Source organism: Cryptomeria japonica, chromosome 4 (genome assembly GCF_030272615.1).
Source record: "Cryptomeria japonica chromosome 4, Sugi_1.0, whole genome shotgun sequence".
Classification (NCBI taxonomy): domain Eukaryota; kingdom Viridiplantae; phylum Streptophyta; class Pinopsida; order Cupressales; family Cupressaceae; genus Cryptomeria; species Cryptomeria japonica.
In genome coordinates, this window is record NC_081408.1 from 258,088,013 (window position 1) to 258,104,390 (window position 16,378).

Sequence of the window (16,378 nt, forward strand, 5' to 3'; positions counted from 1 at the left end):
GGATGCTATTTTATATATTTTTGACATAATAGGGGCATTTTGTGTGCTCCCCCTATTTGAATATGTTAATCTTCACTATACTAAAAAAAAATAGTTTAGAAACTAGATTATGAGCTCTACAAATCTTGTTCTTCTAATAGCTTCAAATTTTGAGCATGGGCTATCTTTAATATACTAATCCAAGATCTTTTTTTCCTTATTAAAAATTAAACGACCACTTTTGCCCCCATTTTGGTTCTCAATTTCCATTCATATACCCTCAAGATTGATATCACAACATGCTAGAATGAATCTCAAGTTCAAATTATAATTTCCTAATCCCTTTCTATTAGTTGTTATGAGTTGACTTGATATATGTTTGTGCAACATTTTGCTATGTCATGGGATTTAAAGACATTCAACATGTCATTAATTCATAGGCTTAAATCAAAATATTATATGTAAGGAGAAGGAGAGCTCATTAGTGCATACCTCAATTTCTAAAGGGATAAAAGAATCAAAATATACATCTTCTCCATATAGACCATCTATACACTTGTGTATATCATCTTTAAATACTTGTTTACAAATGTAAAACCACTAGATCCATAGATTTAAGCTAAGAGATTTGGAACAACAAATCTAACAAACTCCTCTATAATATTTATAAAAAAACGTCATTATTTGAAATTATCAAAAATAAAAAATAAGACAAACCTATTTCAAAAATCTATATTTTTCTAATTCAAATTCATAAAATAAAAACATAAAAAATTAAATAAAATTAAATGAACACTAACTTCGCCTTCTAGATTAAAATTAAAAGACTCTTTCTTCTCATTTATTTATCACATTGTTCGTGTATCAACCCATACATAAAACTTTGATAAGCTTGATTTCTCCTTTAAAATTGCAGGGATTTCTTTCCTTCTACGATAAAAAAATAAAATACCGAGAACGAATTCTTCCTTAACTGGAACTCCCCAAAATACCGATTCGCTAAACATAACACGTATTTCTCCAGGAAGTAATTTTTTAATTCGCTGTATTATAATTTCCTCCTTATCCGATATAATCTCAGAAATTGGGAGAAAATAATAAATTCGTTACTATTTCTCAAAAAAAATAACGCTTCGGGAAACAAAATTGGAGATAAATGGATAAATCAAACCATCCAACTCTGCTTATAACAGCTACTGTTAATACAAATCCGCTTCGGAAGACGCCGAATGCAGGAAAATAGGCCATCTATGCGTGGAGGTCTCCTTTCTGATAGCGCTAAATTTAAGGCCTTTTCCCTCAATTACAAATCAGATTTTATCCGGATCCCCGTTCTCCGTATATATCACTCCACAATTTAAATAAATGTAAGCCCAAACCACTGAAGGCTCGCAGAAATAGATCGAGGATTTATTCGATCAAGACAAACAGGTTCGAGATCATGGCTGCTTATGCACTTCCTGAAGACGCCCTGTTTCTGGGTTTAGACAGCTCTACACAGTATGTTCATTTCTACTTTGCATGGACAACTAATATTATTTCTACAATTAATGTATTATCAATTTCAGAAAATTTGATTAGATTCATGTAGTGCGGAGTATTACACCTGTAATATTAGAACATGGTTTTCCAACTTCAGACATTGAAGAAAATACCCATTTGAATTTTATACCAGTTATTCTAAAAGCTAAACTTTTGGAAGACTATGCATTGAATTTTTTCATCGAGTAGTGTTAGAAGTCTTCATTAACATAAACAGTATTAAAAGTCTGCCATTAATAATGACTGCCAGACTCCAATGCTCTTGGCTGCCATCATCCTTAATGTCTGCTTTTTTTTCAATTGTAAAATTTGGTTTTAAGTATGTGATTGTGGGTCAGTCTTTTCTTTTTGATAGGGTTTAAGCAGGTAAATTTGGAGGATTTGCTGGCTCCTCTTACGGTGCTTGATCTCTGACAGTTGATATGTAGAAAAAGTATGCTTTCTGACTTTATTTTGTTTTTTAAATTGGAGTTAAGTATGTGATGATCAATCTTTTCTTCTTGTTAAGGGTTTAAATAAGTTGGTTTAGAGACGTTTTTGAACATTTCAGAAATGTTTTTGGCCGGAAATATTTTGTATTTTACTGGAAATGTCTTGGGAAATCCTGTCTTCCAAAATGCAAGTATCTTAGAGGGTTTCTGGGGCCAGAAAACAGGTAACCAAGGTCTATAAACTTTTTTGGGATTCAGAGCATTTTATCTATTATTAGATAATATACTTTTATGTGCTTTCAATTACATGTCTGGTCTTTGTTGGCCTGAGATATGAATTTTATATGAGAATTTATAACAAGTCATTCACTTTTTTTCTGTTTATCCTTTATAACCAAATTTTCGTCCTCATCTTTTTGATGGATCACGCAGCATGATCCAAAACATTGATAAAAAAATTCTTCTTGCAGAAGTATTCCAACTCTCCCAAAATGAGCTGTGGAAATATTATGTCCATAATTTTATCCAATTATGTGACATGCGTTGTGCTGAAGTTATTGGCTTTTCTAATTTTTTAGAATTAGTTATAAATCTGTTGTTAGTGTCTTACAAATTATCTCATCTTTTGTTTGTATTCAATTTACAGGTCTCTCAAAGCGACTGTTTTGGACAACAATCTTCGCATTGTCTGTTCAGAAATTGTTCATTTTGACTCAGAGCTACCGCATTACAAAACTAAGGATGGAGTATACAGAGATCCTTCGGGTAGTGGACGAGTTGTATCACCACCTTTGATGTGGGTAGAAGCTCTTGACCTCATTCTTAACAAATTAAAGAAGGCAGATTTTAAGTTTGCCAAAGTCAAGGCAGTATCTGGAAGCGGACAGCAGCACGGGAGTGTTTACTGGAAAAAGGGAACCTTGGATTCGATTCTAAAACGATTGAATTCAAAAGAATCTTTGGCTGTGCAGCTTCAGGATGCTTTCTCTACAAATGAATCACCCATTTGGATGGACAGTAGCACAAAAGTGCAGTGTAGAGAAATTGAGAATGCGATTGGTGGGGCAGCTGAGTTGTCTTTGCTTACTGGGTCCTGTGCTTATGAAAGATACACTGGACCTCAGATACGGAAAATATATCAGACACAAAAGCAGGTGTATGACAATACTGAAAGAATTTCACTTGTGAGTTCTTTCATGGCATCCCTTCTAATTGGTGGCTATGCTAGCATAGACGAGACTGATGGAGCAGGGATGAATTTGATGGATCTAAGAAAACGAATTTGGTCAAAGGCAGCCTTAGAGGTTTGTTTACTCTGTTCGCCATGTGATAGTACCAGTAGGATGAATAACATGAATTTTGTAGTTCTGTAAATGATCAAGGTTTTATGTTATACATATAGCATATAGTAACTGTCACTGTCAGTTTAAATACCATGGAGTTATATTCCGTGTATGTCAGCGATTCTATTGCCTTGGGAAACTTGATCGGACTGTGGTTTGCTTGCTTTTTCAACTGATTGAATGACTTTGATTCCCAGGCCACTGCTCCAAACTTGGAAGAAAAGCTTGGACCATTGGCTCCACCTCATGCTGTGGCTGGAAATTTGAGTACATATTTTGTAGACAGGTAGACTAATTTGTTCACAACTACATTTTTATGATGCTTTGTAGCCCTTGTTTTCATAAAAAAATTTCTTATGGTAGAAGTTTGTGTATAATACATCATTTGATTGGCGAAGATCAGCTCAGATACTTTTTGATGGAGAGTTCTTATTTCTCTCTCTAGATTTTTAAAAGTGTTTGTGATCACCTTTTCATAACTTTAGGACGATAGGTCTTACCATTTTGGTGTTCTTGAAATTTTCATCTAATCATACCAACATTATGATTTCTTTACTTGCCTTGTAAAAGTTTATACTATCAATAATTTTCAAACATAATGATTTCTTCAGTTGTCTTGTAAAATTTTACAATTTCAGTATATTCAATGCCAATTTGATTTTCATATTAATCAATACCATCTATTTAACTTTTCTAAATTACCCCTGGATGCATTAATTGTCGTTGAAGTATTAAGTATTCTTCCATTTCTAATCTCCAAATTTCAGATATTATGTTGAACTTTAGAACCATCAATGTTCCTCTCAGTTTTAGTTGAATTTTGAATCAATTTCATCTCCACCACAAACAGAGTATCTCAAGGATATTGTTAAAATTTAATTTACTTAAATTTCTTAGCATTGCAGGTGATGTTTTTTGAGACAGACATTCCAGAGCATCTACTTTGCATTTCTACATGCAGCCTGTTTTGCTCAAATTTGTAATTGAAATTTTCTTGGCTTTATCCTAAAGGAGTTAGATATATACTTACGATCTTCAGAACAAATGCTTTCATCTTTTGTTGTTTGTGTCCTTTGAGTAGTATGTTTGTGTACGATAATGGAATTGGAAAATGTTAATTATGGGTAGCTTGGACAGCTGTTCGTCCTTACCCAGAAATAACAGCATTAGTTATGGGTAGTTTTGGACAGCTGTTCGTCCTGACCTAGAATTAGAAAATGGTTGTTTTTGTCAAACAAGTATTGTTAGGATAAAAACAATTGCTATTTAATAGTGGCTCTTTTTAGGTGACACCTCATAGCCAAAATTAGTTATTGGTTATTGATTTGTCTTAATCTCAGCCGTTGATTTGAATTAATCTTGGCCGTTGGTTTTCCAACAGAGTAGTATAAAAAGGGGTCATGGGTCATTTGGAATATAAGAAGTTTTGAGAAGAATTTGCAGTGATAGCAAATAGTCTTGCAGTGTTAGCAAGAGGCGCAGTGATAGTGTTGATATAGCAGTGGAGGATATCAGCAGGAGATATTAGGAGTTTGTCGGAGTTCTGCCAGTAAGAGGCAAGGAATTCTTTTGTAATTCTTATATTGCTGAAGATTAATATATTTTCCATCTGTAGAACTGGTTTTCCCTTAGGGGTTTTTCCAGGGACGATTGTCCAAAAATATTGTGTCCTTGTGTTGCTTTTTTCTTTCCGTATTTTTAGTGAAGTTGCAGTTGTGTTATTTTTCGATATTCAGCTGTAAATTTATTTTCAGCTGTTAAATAATTTTTATGAGAATAGGAGATTAATAATCAGTGACTGCAATAGAATTTTCTACATGGTATCAGAGCTTTGTTGAGGGTAGAAAAGGTTTACCCTAAGCAAAGGAAAGAAATTTGAGTTTGACCTCTTTCGAGTTATTGTTTTCCTTTATTTCTTTGAGATGGCCTCAGCAGGTTTGAGAGATCAGGACAGATTGGATGGTGCCTCAAATTTTGGTGTCTGGAAAGCCAGAATTTCTTTATTGCTGGAAGAGAATGATATCAAGGAATATGTTACTAGTACTGTAGCTGTACCTACAGATCCAGTACAACTTGCAGCATACAAGAAGGATGATGCCAAGGCGAGGAGGATAATCCTTGATGGTGTCAAGGACCATGTTGTTCCACATATCGCTGAATTAGATACAGCGAAGAAGATGTGGGATGCCATTATGAATCTGTACCAGAATGCTACCACTAACCGGAAGCTGATTCTCAGAGAAAAATTGAGGAATACCCGGATGAACAAGGGAGAAGATGTTACAAGTTACCTCACCAGGCTTAGACTTGTCAAGGACGAGTTAGCAGCTGTTGGAGATAAGCCAAATGAAGACGAGCTAGTAAGAATAGCCCTAAATGGGTTTACTAAGCAATGGGATGTCTTTGTTCAAGTTATTAATGGACGAGACACCTTACCTAGCTGGGATCGACTATGGAGTGATTTCACTCAAGAGGAGCTTAGACTAAGTCTTGTCAATGGAGCCAACAACAAGAGTCAGAAAAGTGAGGTAGAACAAGAAAATGTTGCCCTAGCAGGAAAGGGGAAAACAAAGAAGGGATCTAGCAAAGGAGCAAATTCACAAATTGAAAAGAAGAAGAAGGACCTATCTAAGGTCAAGTGCTTTGGTTGTCACGAGTTTGGCCACTATGTCAGCGATTGCCCACAAAGGAAGAAAGATAAGAAGGGAAAGAACCAAGTGGCAGCTTCAGCAAGTGCAGAGGAGCTCTCTAGTAGATTGGAGGATGAGTTCGCACTCATAGCCTGTATGATTAGCTCAACCTCACAGAGTGTCTGGTATATAGACAGTGGGGCATCATTTCATATGATAGGAGTTAGAGAGTACTTCTCCAGCTACAAGGAGGAGAACACCAGAATCCAGATCTCTATGGGGAACTTGTCCAAGCTCAACTCAGTTGGGAAAGGGACTGTTCAGCTTCAGAGGGAGAATGGAAAGGTAATTCCTCTTCATGATGTGTTGCATGTGCCAGGCTTAGGTATGAATTTGGTTTCTGTATCTGTCCTTTAGGATAAAGGGTATAATGTTCTCTTTAGAGGGATGCATGTTTTGATTAAGCATAAAGATTGGAAATCACCCGTATCTATTGGAGTTAGGAGTGGTCACCTTTATAGGTTGCAGTTTGATACTCCTAAGGCACTCATGAGCAGCAGTAACCCTAGAGATCTTGGAGAGCTATGGCATAGGAGGATGGGCCATATTCATCATGGAGCACTTAGATTGCTTCGTGAGACGGTGACAAGTGTTCCAGAGGTGAGCACAGAGCATGATGATGTATGTAAGGGATGTGTGTTGGGAAAGTTTGCGAAAGCATCTTTTCCAAGGAGTGACACCAGATCTACGGGTGTTCTTGATCTAGTACATTCAGATGTATGTGGACCAATGTCGACAAAGTCTCTCAGAGGATATGAGTATTATGTTACCTTTATTGATGATTTCTCCAGGAAGACCTGGATATACTTCTTGAAGACCAAGGATGAGGTTTTCAGTCGCTTCCAAGAGTTCAAGGCTCTTGTGGAGAACTCAACAGGAAGGAAGATAAAGGTTCTTCGGTCAGACAATGGAGGCGAGTACAAAGGAAATGACTTCCAGGATTTCTGTACCAGAGAAGGAATCAAGAGAGAGTGGACTGTTCCTTACAATCCACAGCAGAATGGAGTTGCTGAGAGGAAGAACCGTTCTATTTCGGAGGTAGCAAGGGCTATGCTACATGACCAGGACATGCCCCGCTACTTATGGGCAGAAGCGTGTAGTACAACAGTCTACATTTAGAATAGGGTTCCACACAAGGTACTAGGGAAAATGACACCAGAGGAGGCTTTCACGGGGAAGAAGCCAGATGTTGGTCACTTCAGGATATTTGGGAGTTTGGCATATTGCCTTATTCCTGGAGACACACATACCAAGTTAGATCAGACTGCAGAGAAGGGGTACTTTGTTGGGTATAGTGAAACTTCAAAGGCATATAAGATGTTCATTCCAGGGACCAGAAGAATTATTGTCAGACGCGATGTCAAGTTCATGGAGGACAAGGCATTTAGAAGATCCAGAGATTTGCAAACAGATGATCGGAGTGAGCTGCCAACGAAAGCTCCAAGTCCAAGTCAAGGACAACAAAGCTCAAGTACAGTTACTAGTACAAGCATAGACTCAGGTAGTGAAGATTCACAAAGTATGGAGCAACTGGTGCAGCAGGATATGCATCTAGATGATATAGAGGTTGATATTTCATCCTCTACAGTTGGCAGTAGGAACCATGAGGTTCAAGACATACAAAGGGATACTCAGGAGTCTGTGGGAGCTCCTAGGAAGAGTACAAGACAGAGGAGACAACCAGCCAAGTTCAATGACTATGTGGCATTAGTCAGCCAGTTGGTAGATAGTGAACCTTCCAACTATCAGGAAGCTGCAAAGCATCAGGTATGGCGAGATGCTATGGTTGAGGAATATAATTCAATAATGCAGAATGATGTATGGGAGGTAGTGCCTAGACCAACTGATAGAGCAATAGTTGGATCGCACTGGATCTTCAAGATAAAGCATGGTGCAGATGGTAGCATCGAGAAATATAAGGCGAGGTTTGTGGCCAAGGGGTTCTCTCAGAAGGAGGGAATAGACTATGAGGAGACATTTGCTCTAGTGGCCAGGTATACTTCTATACGAGCTGTAATCTCATTTGCAGCACAGATGGGATGGCAGATCCATCAAATGGATGTCAAGACAGCATTCCTTAATGGAGAATTGAAGGAGGAGGTATACATAGAACAACCAGAAGGCTTTGTAGCACACAGCAAAGAGACCCACGTGTGCAGATTAAAGAAAGCCTTATACGGACTCAAGCAGGCTTCCAGAGCGTGGTATGAGCGCATTGATACATACTTGCAGGAAATGGGCTTTGTGAAGAGTGAGGCTGATGCGAACCTCTACTACTTGGTGGTTGGGGGTGAGGTTCTCATTCTTGTTCTATGTGTGGATGACTTGTTTCTTACTGGTGCGCTAGGGCTCATAGAGGATTGCAAGAGGGACCTTGCAGAAGAGTTTGAGATGAAGAATTTGGGACTTATGCACTACTTTCTAGGCATGGAGGTGTGGCAGACTGATGGAGAGATTTTCCTTGGTCAAGGGAAATATTGCATTGAAATCTTGAAGAGATTCGAGATGGAAGATTGCAAAGCCATGTCTACACCCATGATCACTAATTGGAGGAAGGTAGATGCATCCAAGGAAAAGGATGTTGATCCCACCCTATACAGGCAGCTGATTGGTTTGCTCATGTATTTGGTCAACACCAGGCCAGATATAGCCTTTGCAGTAAACTCTCTTAGTCAGTTCATGGTAGAGCCAAAGAGAGTGCATTGGACGGCGGCTAAGCATGTGTTGTGTTATCTTCATGGTACAGTTGAGTACGGGATTAGATATGTTCGAGGTGAAGGTATCAAGTTGATAGGCTATACTGATGCAGATTGGGCAGGCAGTACAACGGACAAAAGAAGTACTTCAGGATGTTGTTTCAGCTTGGGATCAGGAGTTGTTTCTTGGTTTAGCAGGAAGCAAAAATCTGTGGCCTTGAGTTCATCAGAAGCAGAATACATAGCAGCCAGCATGGTGACATGTGAAGCTATATGGCTTCGGAAGTTGCTAGTAGCCTTGTTTGGTCAGAAGGTTGAGACTACGGTGATACACTGCGACAATCAGAGTTGCATCAAGTTGACTGAGAATCCAGTGTTTCACGATAGATCGAAACATATAGACATCAAGTATCACTTCATCAGGGATTGTGTACAGAGGGGGATTGTTCAGCTACAGTACATACCTACAGAGGAGCAGGTAGCAGACATTCTAACAAAGGCATTGGGGAAGGCAAAATTCATCTTCTTTAGAGATAAGATGGGTGTCGTGAAGAACAGCTTCCTCGCTAAGAGGGAGTGTTAATTATGGGTAGCTTGGACAGCTGTTCGTCCTTACCCAGAAATAACAGCATTAGTTATGGGTAGTTTTGGACAGTTGTTCGTCCTGACCTAGAATTAGAAAATGGTTGTTTTTGTCAAACAAGTATTGTTAGGATAAAAACAATTGCTATTTAATAGTGGCTCTTTTTAGGTGACACCTCATAGCCAAAATTAGTTATTGGTTATTGATTTGTCTTAATCTCAGCCGTTGGTTTGAATTAATCTTGGCCGTTGGTTTTCCAACAGAGTAGTATAAAAAGGGGTCATGGGTCATTTGGAATATAAGAAGTTTTGAGAAGAATTTGCAGTGATAGCAAATAGTCTTGCAGTGTTAGCAAGAGGTGCAGTGATAGCGTTGATATAGCAGTGGAGGATATCAGCAGGAGATATTAGGAGTTTGTCGGAGTTTTGCCAGTAAGAGGCAAAGAATTCTTTTGTAATTCTTATATTGCTGAAGATTAATATATTTTCCATCTGTAGAACTAGTTTTCCCTTAGGGGTTTTTCCAGGGACGATTGTCCAAAAATATTGTGTCCTTGTGTTGCTTATTTCTTTCCGTATTTTTAGTGAAGTTGCAGTTGTGTTATTTTTCGATATTCAGCTGTAAATTTATTTTCAGCAGTTAAATAATTTTTATGAGAATAGGAGATTAATAATCAGTGACTGCAATAGAATTTTCTACAGAAAAAACTAACCTATGAACCCTAAACAAGTCCAATCATAAGCACAAGATAAATAAAGAAACCAATCATCATGCCAACAAAGTTCTTCCTTGAAAAAAACAAATGCAATCAATGGATTTTTCACTCCATTGCCCTCTTATCTACCAAGATCTTGCATTAAATGTTTTGGTGCTCTCAGAATTTCTTTAGCACTATGCACAAGAGGCTATGGTGAACGGAGACGGTTGATTGATTGAAATTGATTTTGAAGATATGAAAATGCGTCTGAAATCTCACAATAGCATGAAGGTATACACTTTTCCACGAAGAGAGAGACTTAAAAGCTAGAGGGTGCATGGATTTATAGGCATCCTCATGGGTGGATACAAGTTTTAGGAAGGATGGGGATAAAAGAGTGGGATGGAGAGATAAGTGTTATGTATCCCACATTTATTGAATAGATGTGATTGGTGGAGGATGAAGGTATTAAATAAAACGAGTTTATGAAGTTGTAGAGATTAAAAGAGAATGGATTAAATAGATTTATGAAATAATGGAGATTAAAGGAGAATAGATTTATGAAAGGTAATAAAAATGGTTTAATAAATTAAATTGATGAATTAATTAAATAAATAATAATATCTATTTAATTAATAGAAGAATTAAGATTATCATAAGGACTTTTTTTTATGTGTCTACAGTTTGAATATTTATCCTACTGTGAAAGACAGAATGATCTCATGCATGTAAGCATGCATTTTATTAATTTTGTCAGGGCAAAATGTTGAAGGAAAGTTGGAAATGTCAATCTTTGAAGTAAACAATAACATAAATTGAGACCTATCCACTTAAAAAAACAAAGTTAACGAGTGAGCTACCCATTAAACAATGACATGAAATTCTAGAGAAAACAGGCTGAAAAGATCAAATTTATATAAGTAACTTGACTTTGTCCTGTAGATGAATCCTGAATTAAAGTGGAAGCAATGGCATGAAATTCTAGAGAAAACAGGCTGAAAAGATCAAGTTTATTCAAGTAACTTGACTTTGTCCTGTAGGTGAATCGGAATCCTGAATTAAAGCGGAAGTTTCTTGTGATGATAAATTTCATTACTGGATCTGAAAAGATATATCCTTTTTACTGCTGTTAATAACTGTAAATTCAATTTATTAGTCTTTTCTTTTAATTGTTTATTATCTTTTTGTAAAAAAAATTAAAGTGTACTGTTTGTACGCTTTTTTTCCTTATATCATAATGTGCTTCTGATGATATTTACTGTTTATAGTTGGTGTTAATATTTCAGGTTTATGTTTGACAAAAACTGTTTAGTTGTTCAGTGGTCTGGAGATAATCCAAATAGCTTGGCAGGTATATTTTCTCAACCGGATTTTCTTCTAAAAATATTGTTCATTAAAACAGTATATTTATTTTAGATTCATGTACTTGATTTTGTGATGTTTTTGTATGATGCATGTATCTAGAAGGGCTACAGATGGAGCCTTAAATATTTGTCAGGCATTCTTTCCAAAATTAGGGAAATGCAATGATTTCTTATTAATAGTTCATATGTGAGAGCTCGAGAGATATCAAATAGTGTTGATCGATGCAATGGAATGTATCGTAACCCTATTGGAAGTACTCATAACTGATAACCTTTTGATATATATATGTTAACCATCAAGATTTTCTAACAAAACTTACAGTTCGTTTCACAGTCAAAAGATGTTGAAATTATAAATGACATATAAGGTTAGAAACCCCTTCAATTATTATGTATAAATTTCTGTTTCTCGTCATAGTTTGAGAAAGGAAGTCATGCTTTGCCCTGGGTCTGTCGTGATCTGATGCCATTGTTTAACCAGTTTTACTTATCTCCATTTTTCAATGTTGTGTTTCCTGTTGTGTGAAAAATGTTCAACAGGATAAGATTTAGCAAACTTCTCTTTGAAAGAATGCAATATAAGGAGGATGTAATACTAAAATTAAATAATAACGTATGCTGAAAGAACTATTTGTAAATATCAAAGGTTTAATATATAATGATAAATACTAATATTCTTCTGCTCTGAACCAAAGGCCTGGCATTGAACCGCCCTGGAGATCTTGCAATCAGTTTGGGTACCAGTGATGTAGTAAGTTGCACTGACTAGATTTACATACTGTTCATTTTCTTTCAGTCTCACAATTATAGAGTTGATTTCTATTTCTATTAATACTATCCTTCCTTCTATGTTTGTGGTTTATCGAATATAATGTTATCTCTGCTATTTATAATGGTTGCATGCAATTCATTTGGCAAGTAGGTATTTGGCATCACAAGCGAACCACACCCTGGTCTAGAAGGACATGTATTACCTAATCCTGTTGATCCAAATTGCTACATGGTGATGCTGGTCTACAAAAATGGATCTCTGACACGTGAAGGTAGTATCTTTTATTTTGTGAGAAGTTATATTATCTTTTAAACTTGGAGATGCCTGTGATGTTATTTTGGTTACAATCTAAAATAATACTTATTTCTTGATTCTTGCAGAAATTCGGAACCGCTGTGCAAACGGATCGTGGGACAAGTTCAATGAATTTATAGACCAAACTCCTCCTCTAAATGGTTTCCCACTACTTTGTCATGATTAAGTTTTTTCTTTATCCACATTCACGCTCTACATTTGTACAAGAACTTATCAAATGTGGGATCAAACATCTCATGACATTTATAATACATTTAGTTCTGTATTGATAATTATAAATATGAATAATAGTCACAAGTTAATAATAATTGTGTTAGGGAAACAAAAGATAACATAGTAATGTGAGTTGGATATAGAGAGGATATTTTCTAGAGATTGCCTTTTTTTCATGTTATTCAAGTATACTTAAACGTTAGAACATTCTCTGATACTGCTTCGTAGGTGGGAAAGTGAGAATAAATAAGGAATATTCTAAGTGGCATAAATTCAATTTCTGTTATGGAAGTTTACCTCAGACTATTCACTCAGACAAATATCTATGTGATATAAATCTGCAGATGGCAAAATGGGATTTTACTATAAAGAACCTGAGATTTTACCTCCTCTCCCAGGTGATATTCAAATGATTTTGGGACTCTTGGTTATTGTATTTAAGCTAGTGTTATAATCGAAGGATTATGTTTCTGTTTATCTATCCAGTTTTGAGTTTTAAGAATTTTCGTTTAACTTGAGAATTTAATTGTGCTCCTTGAAGTTGGAATTCATCATTACCAGCTTAGCAACTATGAGAATTATGCTGAGGGTCATGCAACAGCTCATCAAGTACCAGAGTTCAATGCGCCTTCTGAGGTAGGCCAGTAAAAATCTTTATTTTGACTCATAGAGTCTGATAGTAAAACAGTGAAAACACTTTTGTGCATACAGATGCATTAACAGTCATGTTCTTGTTCTTTTTGTTTTATTTAATTTAAAGAGTTTGACATGCCAAACTCATCTTTTAAAAAATTGCACCTTCCTATACGTGGGGATATGATGAGTTTTCTTATGATACGACTGAAGGTTCGAGCAATTTTGGAAGGCCAATTTATTTCAATGCGTGCACACTCTGAGACGATAGGTATGCCATCACCACCAGAACGTCTGATAGCAACTGGCGGAGCATCAGCAAATAGCCATATCCTTTCATTACTTGCTTCAATATTTGGCTGCTCTGTCTATACTGTTGAAAGGCCAGGTATGTAATTGACCAATGTGTCATATCATAACTCTTTCAAACATGTCCCATGGATCATATGGACCACTTTTGCATTTGTCACAGACCACAGAAGTGAAGAAAACTGAATTGTCCAAGAGTTTTTTACAAGTTAAGTTTAGGTCTGTGGCAGCGTCATAGAAGTAGCCTAAAAGAATCCAAAATGCCACAATAGTTCCTTTTTCTTATGATTAACCAATCAAATATCTTAGAAGAGTGAAAGTATACTCAAGAGATTTGTCATTTTGAATGATTCAAAAAAGACTGATTTCAGAAAATATCAAGCACTCCTGCATTTTAAAAATATTTTCTAATTGTTCTTGTTCATCTGATTTAGCTTCCATTATTTTGGTGCTTGCAGATTCTGCTTCGTTAGGTGCTTCATTGAGAGCAGCTCATGGATGGGCATGTCACAAAGAAGGAAAATTTATACCTATTTCATACCTGTATGAAGGTAAAGCAGAAGAAACATCACTGATGTGCAAACTCTCTGCTCCTGCAGGGGACACAGATGTTTACTCTAAGTATAGCACCATTCTTCCTGTGAGGATGAAAATTGAGCAAGAGTTGGTGGAGAAGTTTGGTATCAAATAAGATGTATCAGCTCCCAAACAAGGTGAATGACGAGCAAGAAAAATATTCTGAGTCGGTATTTTGCTGTGAGTTTCCTTGTATAGCTGCCGTGGATGAAGAGATTTTCATGTATAGTTCTAGGGATTGCCTGTTCAATTATACTTCCCAGGGACAAATATTTGCTACCTCAGTTCTGTGAGGGTGACAAAGCATGCGGACTTTCCTGTGACATTTTACTTCATTTATTTTTAGGAAATTCAAAATAAAAGGCAAATAAAGTGTGTTCATTTGATCCCTACTTAGCTAGGATGCCTAATTTTAAAATTCATAGCTTTCAAGTTCAATTCTCCATAGCAGTAACCTGAAAAAAAACTCGAGCGATAATGTTGAGTTTCTAGCTTAGTAAAGGGCTATAATAGATTGTAATTGATTATTGATGGTTCGTAAATTTTAAACTTTCCTTTTCTGTTACATAATACAATCCTTAGTTTCACGAAATTAGTATCATTTTATTAAGTCAGTACCCTTCATTGTCTTGGAAGGCTGATGCACAATCCAGTTTTCTTTTTACCTTTCGCTGGAGAAAATGTATGTAGAACTAAAACTTTCTCCAATACTATACTAATATCCTCAATTTTAACTTCATTCCTCTTAATCATATTATAATGCTCAGTAAAATGAATTAAGGCTTCGCTGATAAGTCTCAAGACTCAAACAGTAAAAGATGAGAAAAAAGCATAACCAGGTTCAAATCACAAGTGAAAAAATGTCGAAAGTATGTGTTGATGTGTCTTTTGACTCACCAACTTGATGAGCAATCTTTGCTTCTTTGAAATTAGGGTTTTGGTTATAATTCGAAATATTCACTGTAATTGTTCCTATGAGTGGATATTTTCGTGACTGCTGATTGGATTTATAATTATTGATTTTTAAGGTCTGTACTAGTGATTGAATTCATATTCATTAATTGTATTAGCTTCTGAGTCATAACTCTCTGTATTTTTGCTTTTACATTTATAATCACACTGTGTGTGATCCTTCATTAGGAAGAGGGAAAAAAAAACAAAGTGTGATCTAAAACGTTGAAGCAAAAATACACACAGTTATGACCTAGAAGCTTATACAATTAATTCATGAATTGTGGATATCTTACTATCTATTCATAATTCAAAACATCTAAAACGAGAAAGTCAAATAGTGTAAAACAAACGGAGAAGAGAGATAAAGGTAAGTTGTGCTCGACTGACTGCCATTTTTTTTTGTTCATATTCAAAAGTTCTAGAACTGGAACATCAAAAACCTAATTTAACATTGTTAAACAAAATCAAAAAAGAGGGAAGGGTCGGGATACAAGACCAAGTTTGGGTACGAATGTTTTAATCTAGATTTCAGCAAACCAAAACTATCTAGAAGGCAACCAGTCTATAACAGCATATACGCTTATCTCTCTTTTTATTTTGTTCGACAATGGAATTCTAGTTCAGGTTTTTAGTTTCATGTTTTAGATCTTTTGAATGTAAACTGTAAATCAATTTGCAGTCGAAGTAAATCAATCATTGAATGTTCTAGATTATAACTAATGGGAAGCCCAAGCCTTGGGGGAACCTTTTCCATTCAAGAGAGCAAATATGCTCATTAAGTGGATGTGTCAAATGAACCCTTTAATGATTTGGCAATAAACAAGGAAGGCAATCTAGAACAGTCCGTTAGACTAAGTTGGCGTGTTTCAAAACTTACCCTTGTCAAAGATGGTAGCAAATTGGTTGGATGGAACTCTCATCAATATTGTCAAACATATTCATCAATGAACCCAAGTCAGTCGAAGAACACATCCAAACTTTTAATGATTCTTTAATTTTGGTTCATGTAAAGCATGAGGATGTTATTTGTTGACTATTTTCATTTACTCAAGATTAGGCTGCTCCATATTGTTTTTTTCATTTATACTTGAATTTCATAACGTCGTGGATTGAATTTAAGAATTCTTTAGTGGTCATTTTTGCAACCCAAGTAGGCTTGAACATGATATACCATGAGTTTGCATTGTTTGAAGAGAGCCTAATGAATTCATTTGAGTATTCAATGTTATTCAAGAAAATATGAAGTCAAATTACTCGACCATGTACACTTGTCCTTACTGA

General features: G+C 36.0%; 1 protein-coding gene across 1 annotated transcript; it reads left to right on the forward strand.

The window, feature by feature from the left end:
• The first annotated feature begins 988 nt into the window (after window positions 1–988).
• On the forward strand, window positions 989–14,535 carry LOC131065559 (xylulose kinase 2). Its single transcript, XM_058000107.2, has 11 exons — window positions 989–1,479; window positions 2,599–3,256; window positions 3,493–3,581; window positions 11,248–11,312; window positions 12,021–12,076; window positions 12,248–12,368; window positions 12,478–12,552; window positions 12,970–13,023; window positions 13,167–13,261; window positions 13,472–13,646; window positions 14,026–14,535. The coding sequence occupies exons 1-11, from the start codon at window positions 1,421–1,423 to the stop codon at window positions 14,256–14,258; spliced, it is 1,680 nt and encodes a 559-aa protein (XP_057856090.2). The 5' UTR covers window positions 989–1,420; the 3' UTR covers window positions 14,259–14,535.
• The last annotated feature ends 1,843 nt before the right edge of the window (window positions 14,536–16,378 follow it).